Genomic DNA, 15,575 nt, shown 5'->3' on the forward strand with positions numbered 1-15,575 from the left:
CTGGAAAGAGTAGTGTGGTATACTGCTCTGAGCTCTTCTAAAGCTACATATTGTACAGCCTGGAAAGAGTAGAGTGGTATACTGCACTGAGCTCTTCTAAAGCTACATATTGTACAGCCTGGAAAGAGTAGTGTGGTATACTGCACTGAGCTCTTCTAAAGCTACATATTGTACAGCCTGGAAAGTGTAGTGTGGTATACTGCACTGAGCTCTTCTAAAGCTACATATTGTACAGCCTGGAAAGAGTAGTGTGGTATACTGCACTGAGCGCTCTTCTAAAGCTACATATTGTACAGCCTGGAAAGAGTAGTGTGGTATACTGCACTGAGCTCTTCTAAAGCTACATATTGTACAGCCTGGAAAGAGTAGTGTGGTATACTGCACTGAGCTCTTCTAAAGCTACATATTGTACAGCCTGGAAAGAGCAGAGTGGTATACTGCACTGAGCTCTTCTAAAGCTACATATTGTACAGCCTGGAAAGAGTAGAGTGGTATACTGCACTGAGCTCTTCTAAAGCTACATATTGTACAGCCTGGAAAGAGCAGAGTGGTATACTGCACTGAGCTCTTCTAAAGCTACATATTGTACAGCCTGGAAAGAGTAGAGTGGTATACTGCTCTGAGCTCTTCTAAAGCTACATATTGTACAGCCTGGAAAGAGTAGTGTGGTATACTGCACTGAGCTCTTCTAAAGCTACATATTGTACAGCCTGGAAAGAGTAGTGTGGTATACTGCACTGAGCTCTTCTAAAGCTACATATTGTACAGCCTGGAAAGAGTAGTGTGGTATACTGCTCTGAGCTCTTCTAAAGCTACATATTGTACAGCCTGGAAAGAGTAGTGTGGTATACTGCTCTGAGCTCTTCTAAAGCTACATATTGTACAGCCTGGAAAGAGTAGTGTGGTATACTGCTCTGAGCTCTTCTAAAGCTACATATTGTACAGCCTGGAAAGAGTAGTGTGGTATACTGCACTGAGCTCTTCTAAAGCTACATATTGTACAGCCTGGAAAGAGTAGAGTGGTATACTGCACTGAGCTCTTCTAAAGCTACATATTGTACAGCCTGGAAAGAGTAGTGTGGTATACTGCACTGAGCGCTCTTCTAAAGCTACATATTGTACAGCCTGGAAAGAGTAGTGTGGTATACTGCACTGAGCTCTTCTAAAGCTACATATTGTACAGCCTGGAAAGAGTAGTGTGGTATACTGCACTGAGCTCTTCTAAAGCTACATATTGTACAGCCTGGAAAGAGTAGTGTGGTATACTGCTCTGAGCTCTTCTAAAGCTACATATTGTACAGCCTGGAAAGAGTAGTGTGGTATACTGCTCTGAGCTCTTCTAAAGCTACATATTGTACAGCCTGGAAAGAGTAGTGTGGTATACTGCTCTGAGCTCTTCTAAAGCTACATATTGTACAGCCTGGAAAGAGTAGAGTGGTATACTGCACTGAGCTCTTCTAAAGCTACATATTGTACAGCCTGGAAAGAGTAGTGTGGTATACTGCACTGAGCTCTTCTAAAGCTACATATTGTACAGCCTGGAAAGAGTAGTGTGGTATACTGCACTGAGCTCTTCTAAAGCTACATATTGTACAGCCTGGAAAGAGTAGTGTGGTATACTGCACTGAGCGCTCTTCTAAAGCTACATATTGTACAGCCTGGAAAGAGTAGTGTGGTATACTGCACTGAGCTCTTCTAAAGCTACATATTGTACAGCCTGGAAAGAGTAGTGTGGTATACTGCACTGAGCTCTTCTAAAGCTACCTATTGTACAGCCTGGAAAGAGCAGAGTGGTATACTGCACTGAGCTCTTCTAAAGCTACATATTGTACAGCCTGGAAAGAGTAGAGTGGTATACTGCACTGAGCTCTTCTAAAGCTACATATTGTACAGCCTGGAAAGAGCAGAGTGGTATACTGCACTGAGCTCTTCTAAAGCTACATATTGTACAGCCTGGAAAGAGTAGAGTGGTATACTGCACTGAGCTCTTCTAAAGCTACATATTGTACAGCCTGGAAAGAGTAGTGTGGTATACTGCTCTGAGCTCTTCTAAAGCTACATATTGTACAGCCTGGAAAGAGTAGTGTGGTATACTGCTCTGAGCTCTTCTAAAGCTACATATTGTACAGCCTGGAAAGAGTAGAGTGGTATACTGCTCTGAGCTCTGCTAAAGCTACATGCATCACACTTTTCTGGTAAAATGTTATAATACATATATAGTTACACATTCATGTCTTACTACCTGCATTAACCCAACACATAATGAAAATAGGATTAGTATGTCTAATAACATAGTTATTGACAAATAATAAGCATATGAAAATTTGTTTGCAAAATGTTAACGTAATGAAATGTATTGCGTGCAGCCCCTAGACATAAGATAAGAATCCCTACATTGAACAAATATATAAGTGAAATAATTTATTTTTATGGTCTGTCACAAAGCAGTATATTTATTTATAAAAAGAGATGAAAGTTAAGCAGCAAGTGAAGCGATCAGGTATTCATATCTGTCTGTCTCTCCCAACTGGCAGCCTGAACAAACTCTGCAACGTATTGTGGCTGTTACCCACTTGCATCAAATCATTACACTAGTAAATGCCTGTAAGTGGGAATGAAACGTATTGGTTCCAGTGAGCCCATACCCTCCTGCTCTTTCATCTCTGGACAGTAGCAGTGGCACTGTGGTGTCCTTTGGACACTGCATTTCTATATACTTGTGTTCACTACAACTGAATCCAAGAGGGTGTATAGAGCATTTTCCTTTTAATACCCTCCCTCTGAGTGCAAGCGCTGGTTACCACTGCAGTTACATTTGACATGCTGTATAACTGATATTTTCCCAACGCCTGCGGGTAAGCAGTCTAACATAGTAATAATAATGCATTAGCAATTGACATTTTACAGTGTAGGATTACAATTGCTTGGAGATCACATGAGATTACTAGTACTTGTTAAGATCTTTTGTGTATCGTGGGCAGTGCTAGAAGGATGATCCAACAGCATCTAATTTGCATACATCAGCTAGAGACAAAAGAGGCGATTGGGAAGTCTATGGAAATGCTATATGGTTACTTGTGAGTTACTTGGTTTAAATTGCATTTAAACATGAGCTAAATATTTTCAGCCCTACATAATGGATAAAATTTCACAGTGCTTAACTGAGGTGTATTAAATTGAGCCTTCTTCCCCTGATTGCGCATGCCCAACTGGAATATGGGCTCATTACCCTGAATAAAGTCAAGAAGGAAAACTAGTTGGGTTATAGCATACCTCCCAACCATTCCGATTTAGGTGGTTCAGTCCCAATTTGATGGCTCTGTTCCGCCATGCTGATTGGGACAGTATTGTCTGTTCACTGCTGCTCTCTTTAGTGTACCGTATGCATGTGTATGATTTCACTTGTTTTAGTAGTATTTTACTTTTGTTATTTTGTACTGTTTCTATGTGTCTGCCAGCTCACTCTTGGTCATGAGTTTTACATTGAATTATTCCTAATTCTCAAAGTAAAATATATTGGAGACTAGCTCTAGTTTATAACAAATGTTGATACAGAGGTATTGGGGCATATTTGTCAGCAGGTAGACAGCACTATTGCTGGGGAAAATGTGTGGTTTTTCGTCTGTAATGATGGTAGTTATCACATTGCCCAATATACGAAAATGGGGTTACCACCAGCAATGGAATAATTATTGCTGGTAATAACCCTTTTGCCAGTACGATAATTTTGTAAAACAAACTATTATATTTTACTTTGTTCGTGTACTTGAAGCCTGAAATTGTTGTTTTATTGCAGGAATATATTGGCCATGAAGTACATCAGAGGCCATATACTGTCTAAAGAGAATTAATACAAATTTGAAGGGAAATATGCATTAAGAAAAATGGGTACTTAGGGCTAGATTTACTAAGCTGCTGGTTTGAAAAAGTGGGGATGTTGCCTATAGCAACCAATCAGATTCTAGCTGTCATTTTGTAGAAGGTACTTAATAAATGAAACCTAGAATCTGATTGGTTGCTATAGGCAACATCTCCACTTTTTCAAACCCGCAGCTTAGTAAATCTAGCCCTTAGTGTCTGAATAAATAGTATATGGTTCACAGAACATCCTTGATACCCAACACACTGTTCCCTAGTGCAGCTACTACATATTGAAATATCACAGTGTCACAAAATAACAAACAAAATAGTTTAAAAGTTACACCTTGCATAATCTATAATAAATTGCTACAAATATTTCAGATCTGGTTTTTTTATTTATTTTATAGCTTCAGAACCACCGTCCAGGCGGCGATCTTTAGTCAACAGCCCCGATGATTCTCCAGATATTGCTCCAAGCAGGAAGCGGAGGCAGCGAGGGCAAAAGATTACATACACAGAAGTAAAAGATAAGCTTCCACAAACAGAGGAACAAGAAAAGCAACGGTACAGTATTTCAAGTGTAACATAATCCATGACCCGTGTCTTCTGGTATTGGTGGAAATTTGCAAAAAAACATCTGTCCCTTTGTGTTTTTTTTGTGTTTTTTTAATGGCCAGACCTCACTTGTCAGTATACAACCTTTTATGTCGTATGCAACCTTTTTATGTCTTTTGCTTCCAATAGTAGCACAGCCCTCACTCTATGGATATTTAATGTAATATTTGTCCTAACTGAATATAAGTATACGAAGTGTATGTAACTGTTTAACGCACACCGTGCAAAGTTATAACTGGAAAAAAGAGCATATTTTATAGTCTATATTACATCGGTAGTATTTTTCATATTTATCCTCTAATTATGGTATTTTTAATATTAACCATCTCTCATATCTATCATTGTGTTATTTTATATTTTCCTAATCGCTGTCACTGTTAATTTTCATCATTTATCATTCTTAATATCTTCAGTCTTGCTCAGAAATGTATTTCCTCCATATTCTGTGATACTTCATTCATTAAGATTTTTATAGCTTGTGGCTGTTTTCGGCTGGGTGCACACTGCAAAACCCTTCGACCCATTTGTTATTACTAACTATTGTACAAACAGCTAAAGTTCCAATCAGTCTGCCGATTCATGAGTACACACTATACACAATTTACCTTCAGATCTGTGCTCTTCATTTGGTCCAAGAGCAGTGTAGTCAGTCATTCCTGTCACACTGATTATAACACACAAAATAAACTTTGACTTTTCCATTATGTTGGTATAAATTTTATTAGCGTCTTTGACTCTGAAACTAAATATTCAGACTCTCTACAACATATACACAGTGACCGGTTTCTGCTCTTTCTCTGGGCAGACTGTTGTTTGAGTGCATACACACTGCAGCATCGGAGGGCGGTTGGAGCGAGATTTCTAGTTCTGCCAACAAATCAAATGAAACTTTAATCGCTACTTTGATTGCTGCTTTGAAACGACTGCCGTTCATTGTGCAAGTATACACACTAATGCGATATCTGGCCAAACGGTCGTTTATTGGGTGTTTGTCCCGATAATTGGCTGAAAAACCTGTAGTGTGTACCCAGCCATACCTTAGGACAGCTATGAATGTTATCCACAATGTGTATAATGTTTGCTGTTCATTACTTTGTATCATTTAAGTCAAATAGTTCTTCTAGTAGTGCATGGTGGATAGTGCTGAGAGCAGACTTCAAGCTGTCCCAAAGACAACATGATTTAATTTATATTGCCGTGCCCTTCGGCTTTGCACATTATCCTCTGACTTAATTTTCTTTATTAGCAATTAGGGATTATTTACATGAAACATATTGCATCATAGTGCGGAAGCAGTTTTCGTTGGTATCATGCTTTTGTCTCTAATGACCCATATTTTACATCACTGTTAAGTTAGATGGAGCTTTTTCTGGATGATTGGCAGGTCTTTGAGGATCAGGGCGTTCCCTATTGATAATGATAACAACAGTTATGCGCAGGTCTGTGCAGAAAAACAAGTCTTTCCCTGATTGGAGAGGGCATAACATGGATTTTATACGGTGTAAAAGGACAGATTTAAACACTTGGTTATGATGCAATCCTCTTCTTTTCATGCAGTTTGCTCATTCTGGGCCTGATTCATCTTCTGATGTAAGTCCGTTTGCTTACTGTATCTTGTGTGAATATTTGCACGTGCGCAGAAACGGACTTCACTCCAATAAAATGCGATTGCATGCAAGTCATGGCATCGTCTTAGTATTAAAAACTATACGTATGTGAGCCACTAGGTAGCACAGAACATGTGTATGCAAGTAAGGGAAACTATAACAATGTATTTATGAATAGTGCACATTAAGAACATCCTGATTTATGTAGTTAATATAAAATATTTTTTGCATCCGTTCTGATTGGACTTTATATTGCACATATGTATATGTGTATTCTGCAGTCTGTTCTATCTGCCTACATATGGAAGTAACGTTTAGTCAGAGCGTTCTCAGAATACCCACATTCAAATGGAAAAATATATTGCGTTCCGCTTGTATTTGCATACGGGCTTACGTGCATGTTTTTTTTAAACACAAGTTACATTCAGATTACATTCAAGATGAATCAGGCCCTCAATGTGCATATGATAAAGCAAGTGCTTAAATAAATGTGTTTAAATTAAGGTTATCTATAAACATGGCACTTGAGCGAAGTACAACTACAAATTACTAAAACTTTCCTAAATTAGAAAATATTTAAATGAGGGTCCAGTACAATGTAGCAGATTTCCCTGGGCCAAATCCCTCAACTGATTGGTAGTCCCAGGAGGCACTGATCCCACTTGTTGTGCTTATTCCCTCCCAATGGACAATGACGTAGAATAAAGGAGGACTGTTTATTGCAGTACAACCGCTTCAAGCCTACTGCTCTTTGGCAGTCGCAGGATTGTGCCAAATGTCTGAGCAAAATGTGCTACATCTGTTCATTTAAAGAAATTGTGAAATGAATATGTTAATGTGACAGTGTTTTGTCTATACTGTACCTGTGCTGCACCAGTATGTTGGAAAATGCCACATACAAGGTGCAAAAGCATCCGAGTAGACTGACAATTTGTCTTCATTTTGGCAAAAACCTAAATGGACACGTTTTCCCTCTTATTGTCCCCATCTCTCTAATGCATTCTTCTGCCTTATATAAGCACCGTTACAAAATACATTTTTAAGTAGGCTTGATACTTGTATACATAATGTACAAGCTTTGCCTGCCAACGTGGTTTTCGACTTTAAGAGGAAGTGCTCAGTTGAATTACATCACCACTCGAGGAACATGACCAAATTACCACTGGAGAGAAATGAATCTCCTATAGCTGTTAACTTCATTGTTGTTTGCATTGTTGCACCGTGGGGCAGCACAGTGGCGTAGTGGTTAGCACTTCTGCCTCACAGCACTGGGGTCATGAGTTCAATTCCCGACCATGGCCTTATCTGTGTGGAGTTTGTATGTTCTCCCCATGTTTGCGTGGGTTTCCTCCGGGTGCTCCGGTTTCCTCCCACACCTAAAAAACATACTAGTAGGTTAATTGGCTGCTATTAAATTGACCCTAGTCTGTGTGTGCCTCTCTCTGTCTGTGTGTGTGTATATTAGGGAATTTAGACTGTAAGCTCCAATGGGGCAGGGACTGATGTGAGTGAGTTCTCTGTACAGCGCTGCGGAATTAGTGGCGCTATATAAATAAATGATGATGATGAAGATGATGATTGTTTCTTATAAATATCGATAGAGCAACAGCAATTCAAGCAGCCGGAAAACTAACGCATTTGACATCCCAGGATGTACTCAAGTAGCATTTAATTTCTTCCTGGCAGAAACAGTTCTAAATAATTCAAATAAAGACAGCAAGTTAATGTTAATACACTGTTATCACTCAACAGTACAGTCAGTGTCATGGTGAGTGTTAGTAGGCTCCAGACGTTGAACATATTATGGAATATTAACCACATGAAAGTCTGCGGTACAGCAGTCTAACAAAATGCTTAATCTGTTTAACATTCTCACAATTGCTTAATCAATTTTAAATACCTCCAAAGCCTACAACCTTTTCATTTTAAACAAAGTTGCTGTCGCATAATTTAACTATTTAGCCACTTCCCACCTGACTGACGCTCAGAGGTCATCTAAGGTAAACTGTAAAAGCTGTCAAAGTTCAGTTTGTATAGACTGTCAATCATCTGACTGGTCGACACCCTGTTTTTAATCCTAGTTGTCATCATGATGTTTGTTAGGGTTATCCAGATGTTTAGTTTAATTTTTAGACACAATCATAAGCATATAGAGTGTGGAAGAATAACGTTATTCTGACTGTAATTTTGGGCTGAGGGTACATGGAATGACGGGAGATTAAACGAGACAGCACTCAACATTTCAGTGTGGTATTAGCCCATTTCCTAACCGCATAACTGTTTTGAATAAATATTTCTGTAGCCAGATCTCGGCACTGCAGACCTCATCCTGTAATTCCTTTCACAGAACATAATCTCTTCTGATTTTTCTGAGTTGGGCTATTGCTGATTCTTTTTGTTTTTATGCTGACACTGGAATTTTTCAAACCTTATGAAGAGCTCTGCACTGTTCAATGTACAGAAAGCACACTACGTTATTTTAACTTTTTGCCAACTAGGCAGTAAGGTAGTCCTTATTGTGTGTGTGTGTGTGTGTGTGTATATATATATAATATAGAGAGAGAGATAGATGGCAATTATTGTCATCATTTTTATTGTACAATGGAACACTTGCTAGTACAATTTTTTTTAACAAATTCAATTTTTACTGACACTTTTGGGGATGAAAGCAAAATATGAAACATACATAATAAACGTCGAGGGAGGAAAAGAACCAGGGGAAGGGTACATTAAGTCACATTAAACAAGTACTTCAGACAATAGCACAAAATATACATCAAAAACTGGTAGTGCTGCGTTGCTTTTACAGAGAGGAGGATTCCTGTAATGGGGCTGGATGTTTGGAATAATAAGGACTCCAATTGAGCCATTTGAACAAGGGGGAAGAAGCTGACGAGGAATATGGGAGGCCCAGTCTCCATAACGTAGCTCCTCTAGATTTTGGCTGTAACAGTTGGGGAGGGAGACTTCCAGGATTGTGCAATAGCTGCTCTAGTAGCAATAAGAATGTGGCCAGTTTCATCTCTTATGATTTTGGAGAGAAGGACGGTATAAGTGCAGCAGAGCGATTTCTGGCGATAGGGCTAATGCTACAGAACTCCCTGCGTTAATCACGTTGAAATCTTCCGTCCAAAGGCCTTGTAGCTTTGGGCAGGACCAGAAGGTGTGTATCAAGCTCCTTACCGCACCACAGTTCCTCCAGCAAAACTTTGACACATTGGGCATAAATATATGAAGTTTTTGCCATTACAATTTTAATGGTATAACCCCTCTCGCTTACTAGCAGTTCAGCAGGGTTCAGATGTCTTTTCTTGGACTGACACCTTTTGAGAGATATTTACTTCCTACCTCTACACTGACACTGCTGCTAGTGTCTGGAGTACTTTGATTGTTGACTCTGCTGAAACCCTTGTACAGATTGCCGGTGATTGGATGGTGGCTGCGGCTATGAACTCAAGAGTGTCAGCTGAAATTCAGAATTCTCCTGCTGGAGATGGACTTTTAGAAGGCGCCAAGACTAAGTATCTGCTGAGCGGAAGGGCCATCCCCACCATTGTTACTGAGGGAGGGGTTTATTGTAAAATAAAATGGTATGGTCAATTTAATTACTTGACAATAGTAGTTTCCATTGCTTGCATACAGCTCTGTGTGGTCTTCTCCACGTATTTGCATAGGTTTCCTCCACGTGCTCAGGTTTCTTCCTATGGTCATAAGACCTACTGATTGGTTAACTGGCTTTAGACTCTATTGACCCTAGTAAGTGTGCCTGTAATATGGTAATTACATTGTAAGCTCCACTAGCTCAGGGACACAATATGCCTGAATGAAACAGTCTGTGACTAAACAGCGCTGTGGATCAATGGTAGGAGCACATTCCTGTGCAAGTGGTAACAGGGGTTATACATTTAACAGTTGTGAGTGCACTGATGGTAACAAAGGTGTGGGTATTTAAACAATACATGAATCAACAGCAATGAATACAACAGTAAGAATAACTTACCAGTTTTGTGGTGCAATGTTACTTTGTTAGTACTTTTTCGGTGGTTGAGATATTTGTCAAATGCATTTTAATTCGGGTGCTTATAGTAAATATAGATATGATAATAACCTAAGGTGACTGGCTTCACTATTTTACAAATAGAGGAAAAATTTAATTGTAACAGTTACAAACTGGTATATTTTTAGTCCTTTATTTTGTTATGGTTCCTTTGATAGCACATTGGATGGCAAAAATGGACAAGGCTTCATATATTTCCAATTTATTAAAATTTTGGTAAGCCCTTTGTGTTTTGGTGCAGCTAAAGATGAATGACGTGTACAAACTCTCTGACTTCAGCTTTTGTTGCTCTCTAACCTATTGTCACCCACAAAATGTTAGTTTACTTACAGATCAGATCTTAAAATAAGTCATTCTCACATTCCGGTGGCTCTTTTGGTCTGTTTTCATTTCTTCTATTTTTCTTTTTGCCGAAACATTTTATTTAGATATGAAGGCATTTGTCATGTAAAAATGATAAATGAGCCTAAAAGACTTGCTGATTAAAACAAGTAAAAATTGCATTAGTTGTCAGAAGATGAATTCCCATGATTAACAGACCCAATTTTCAGCCAGGCCAAAAAAATCAATTCATTTATCTGCTTTGTTTATGGAAGCAATAATTTTGAACCTGCATATGGTATTGTTCTGGCTGACATATTTCAAGAAGAAAATTGACATTGAGATAGTGTCTTCCCCTTGAAATGTTTCGTAATCAATACCGAACATTAATCAATACATTTAGTAAGTCATTGACCTAAACAACAGTTAACTTAACATTGGGACACAGAACATATAGCCCGTATTTATACATAGCTCTCAAAATTGCAGTTGTCCACAAGACGCTTGAGAGCACTATGAACAGATGCAAAATAAACACAGCTTATTACAGTGTTGTAAGGATTCACTAGGTACTAAAAGCACAATAGTGTGCAAGGCAGATTTATGTAAAATATATTTTGAGCTAACGGTGCTGTTCGATCTGCACATAAGTGGCAACATTTTACAAGATGCAGCCGCTTGACCCTGTGCCTGAGCAACCAGATCTCTATTAGCATCAGTGAGACCTGTTAGTGTGGACGATTACCATACACAGGGCTATTAAGGTCATCTGCTGTCATCTTCTGGCAACAATAACCAACATGTCCCATAATGATACCATCAATTGTGATCAAATTGTCCGATTGCGATGAGATTATTATCAGGAATGGGGGTCGTTTTGGGATCACACACGCACACTGCGATATTGGGCCAGTTGTCTGATATTGCTGCAGATATCACAGTGGTAGCATCAGGTGTGCATTATATTTAACGAGTCTCTAGAGTCTCTAGCTTTTAGGCCACAGCCCAGATACATTGAACACAGATGATTTTAAACATCCTTATCTACATGTGGCTTTCTTTATAAAATATGTGTTTCTACTAAATAGACATCACTAATCACTGATAATTGGTGGTCGATCTAAGCATAATTTATAGAACCATTTTTAGTTTAGAATTATTTTTATTGTTATTAACAATGTCTGTATATGTATGGATAAAAGTCAAATGAACGTGCCTAAGTAATTATGGAATTTGATTATCACATACTCCCAGGAATATTTATCTTGGGCAGGTTTGTCCATGAACAAATCTCAAATAGACGTACGTCAGACAAGACACAGTTCATGACTTTGGATGAAGACACACTACACTATACATGGGCAGCATGGTGGCTTAGTGGTTAGCGCTTCTGCCTCACAGCACTGGAGTCATCAGATGTGCGTGCGTTTTCTGTACAGCGCTGCGGAATTAGTGGCGCTATATAAATAAATGATGATACATGGTCAGATGTTATTACCTGACTGAATTCCATCCTGACCAACACTGGTGGCCACTAGGAGATGTAGATTTGGGTTTGTTGTCTTTTTGCAGCCTGTGACCATTTAGGTGTAAAACTAAGTTATTGGCTATCAAAATCTCAACATGTATGAACATATTACTTTTATTGTAGCTCATGTATACGCAATTCGCATCAAGCTTTTTTAAAAACAAAATTATAACCATACATACATATGCCATAATATAAGAAAGTCAAAATAGGGGAACTAAGGCTTTGTTTTCTTTTACTTTTACTTAATGGTTGCAGTTGCATCATGGCTCGATCTATCATTCGTTGCATGTGGTGGTTGTTTTATGGTTCTAGGTATGGTGATTCAGATAGCAAGCTTGACATACATGTGCAAGTTTTACTGTCTGAAGCATGAAATAATTGCTTCCAGTAACAGTTGACTTGAATGAAACTTGACCCTTTCTAAAATGATACAATCACTTCTCTTCACCCACGGGGAGTATAAAGTTTACACCATGCTTGCTGCTTTATTTACTTTTTATTTAATCTTCATGAATCCTAAAGTGTCCCTTGGTTTTCATAACACATGTAGAAACAACCAGTCTTTACCTTCCAGATGTCCTACAGCTGCCATTCTACAAGGCATCGTCAGCAACATGTATAGATAGCAGTGCGGCTGATGATATTGCGCATGTTCTGCCATTCTACAAGGCATCGTCAGCAACATGTATAGAAAGCAGCGCTACTGATGATAATGCGCATGTTCTGCCATTCTACAAGACATCATCAGCAACATGTATAGAAAGCAGCGCTACTGATGATAATGCGCATGTTCTGCCATTCTACACGGCATCGTCAGCAACATGTATAGAAAGCAGCGCGACTGATGATAATGCGCATGTTCAGCCATTCTACAAGGCATCGTCAGCAACATGTATAGAAAGCAGCGCTACTGATGATAATGCGCATGTTCTGCCATTCTACACGGCATCATCAGCAACATGTATAGAAAGCAGCGCGACTGATGATAATGCGCATGTTCTGCCATTCTACAAGGCATCGTCAGCAACATGTATAGAAAGCAGCGCTACTGATGATAATGCGCATGTTCTGCCATTCTACACGGCATCGTCAGCAACATGTATAGAAAGCAGCGCGACTGATGATAATGCGCTTGTTCTGCCATTCTACAAGACATCGTCAGCAACATGTATAGAAAGCAGCGCGGCTGATGATATTGCGCTTGTTCTGCCACATCGATGAAAACTGCGCAAACTAGGATACCATTTTTAAAAACACCCAATGTTCTCAACAAATGTTACTATATAAAGAAAAAACACATAATACTATTCTTAGCAAAAAGTTACAGATCATGGCACAGTTTCTACACTATCTGAAAACAATGTTCAGATATTATATCACTGTAATCATTCCAGGGCAAGTATCATGAATGTGGAAGAAACACGGAAGCCAATTACAAATGTAAGCAGTTTAAAGAAACAACTCTTTTTACTGTGCCGTTTTTTTAAAATGTTATGAGTATCCTAATATTTTAACTTTCCATATGTTAATGTACAGTAGTCTGGCAATATTTATTTATTAACATTTATTTATATAGCACTAGCAGATACGGCAGCACTCGACAAGACTAAGTATTATCAGACAGACAAAGAGGTCAAAAGGCCCAGCTCGCAGGTTTACAATCTATAGGAAACTATGAGTTGATACATGAGAATAAGTGCCACATTGTGCATATCTGTAATTGCATTTGGAAAAAGTGCTTATTGTGGCCGTATGATCCAGACACACAGCAATTGTGGTTTGGAGGTTGGAGGGTTGCTTGAGTATAGAAGATGTATAAAAGTAAGTTTGAGTCAACTATGTTGAAGAGTGATAATCAGTAGAATACCCTTGGGAGGTTGAGAGGGTGGTTCAGGAATTTGATAAGCTTTTCCTGAAGGTATGTGTTTTAAGGAAACGCTGGAAGGTTTGTAGACTAGGGGAAAGTCTTGTTGAATTGAGTGTGTGCAGTCCAAAGAATGTCCTGTTGCCGGGAATATGAGCAGGTAATGAATGTAGAGATCATCATCATCATCATTTATTTATATAGCGCCACTAATTTCGCAGCGCTGTACAGAAAACTTATTACATCAGTCCCTGCCCCATTGGAGCTTACAGTCTAAATTCCCTGACATACACACACACACACACACAGACAGACGGAGAGACTAGGGTCAATTTTGATAGCAGCCAATTAACCTACCAGTATGGGGGTTTTTTTGGATTGTGGGAGGAAACCAGAGCACCCAGAGGAAACCCACGCAAACACAGGGAGAACATACAAACTCCACACAGATAAGACCATGGTTGGGAATCAAACTCATGACCCCAGTGCTGTGAGGCAGAAGTGCTAACCACTGAGCCACCGTGCTGCCCATAGAGATGAGGCAGATAGGTCAAATTTGGAGATCTTTTGAGAAAAGTGATAAGATGTATGTTGGTGCAGTTTTGTAAATGTTCTTGTATGTTAGAAGCATGCACGGGGCAGCACAGTGGGTTAGTGGTTAGCACTTCTTCCTCAAAGCGCTGGGGTCATGAGTTCAATTCCTGACCATGGCCTTATCTGTGTGGAGTTTGTATGTTCTATAAATAAATTGTGATTATGATGATATAGTGTAATTTGTAAAATACAGACAACCAATGTTGGACTATCAGAGTGGAGCAGCAGTAGAACCTTTTTGGGAGAAATATTGGTCTGACTGTGGCACTCAAAATAGATTGAGAAGACATCCAGGATGAAATGGCAGAGATTTATATTATAGATCAAATAAAGAAGGCCACCGATCAGAGAAGACTAATACTATAATATACCCCTCCGATCCTACTTAGCACAGGTAAGATAAACCTACTCTTCTCAGCTCTTGGTTATCTGGCCTATATTTCACTCAGTGAAGGACATTTTGAAAAACTGGGTACGCATAATAGGTGGTGTTACTCTGACAACCCAGTCAAATTCTAGTAAAGCTAATATCTGGCTGCTATTGGCAGTATAAGCACCGTTTTCCTGTGCAACAGTTTTCATAAACATCTCGCATTATGTCAGGAAGCACGGTGGCTTAGTGGTTAACACTTCTGCCTCACAGCACTGGGGTCATGAGTTCGATTCCCAACCATGGCCTTATCTGTGTGCAGTTTGTATGTTCTCCCCATGTTTGCGTGGGTTTCCTCTGATTGCTCCAGTTTCCTCCCACACTCCAAAAACATACTGGTAGGTTAATTGGCTGCTATTAAATTGCTGTTAGTCTCTCTTCGTCTGTGTGTGTGTATGTTAGGGGATTTAGACTGTAAGCTCCAATGGGGCAGGGACTGATGTGAATGAGTTCTCTGTACAGGGCTGTGGAATTAGTGGCGCTATATATATATATATATATATATATATATAAATAGATGATGATGATAAATATCACGGTCAACCTACCATTTGAATGGGAAAGCAATAAAGCTAACCGACAAATAGCTCTTAATAGACTGATAAATCTTTATGTCTGACTGCTGATTTCACATATCTAAATGTATTTGAAATTTGCTATTAGCACCATTAAATCTAGTCACAGCAGAGCCAGAT

The 15,575-nt window shown here is 39.1% G+C and overlaps 1 protein-coding gene across 3 annotated transcripts in view; it reads left to right on the plus strand.

Moving 5' to 3' along the window:
- The window catches only part of XRCC4 (X-ray repair cross complementing 4), a 253,481-nt gene that overhangs the window by 177,070 nt on the left and 60,836 nt on the right, over window positions 1–15,575 (plus strand). For all 3 annotated transcript variants that reach the window (XM_075180439.1, XM_075180455.1, XM_075180448.1), the window contains exon 7: window positions 4,269–4,425. In XM_075180439.1, the coding sequence (XP_075036540.1) occupies window positions 4,269–4,425 (157 nt within the window). The remainder of the gene's footprint in view (window positions 1–4,268; window positions 4,426–15,575) is intronic.

This window comes from Mixophyes fleayi, chromosome 1, assembly GCF_038048845.1.
Source record: "Mixophyes fleayi isolate aMixFle1 chromosome 1, aMixFle1.hap1, whole genome shotgun sequence".
Lineage (NCBI taxonomy): Eukaryota > Metazoa > Chordata > Amphibia > Anura > Limnodynastidae > Mixophyes > Mixophyes fleayi.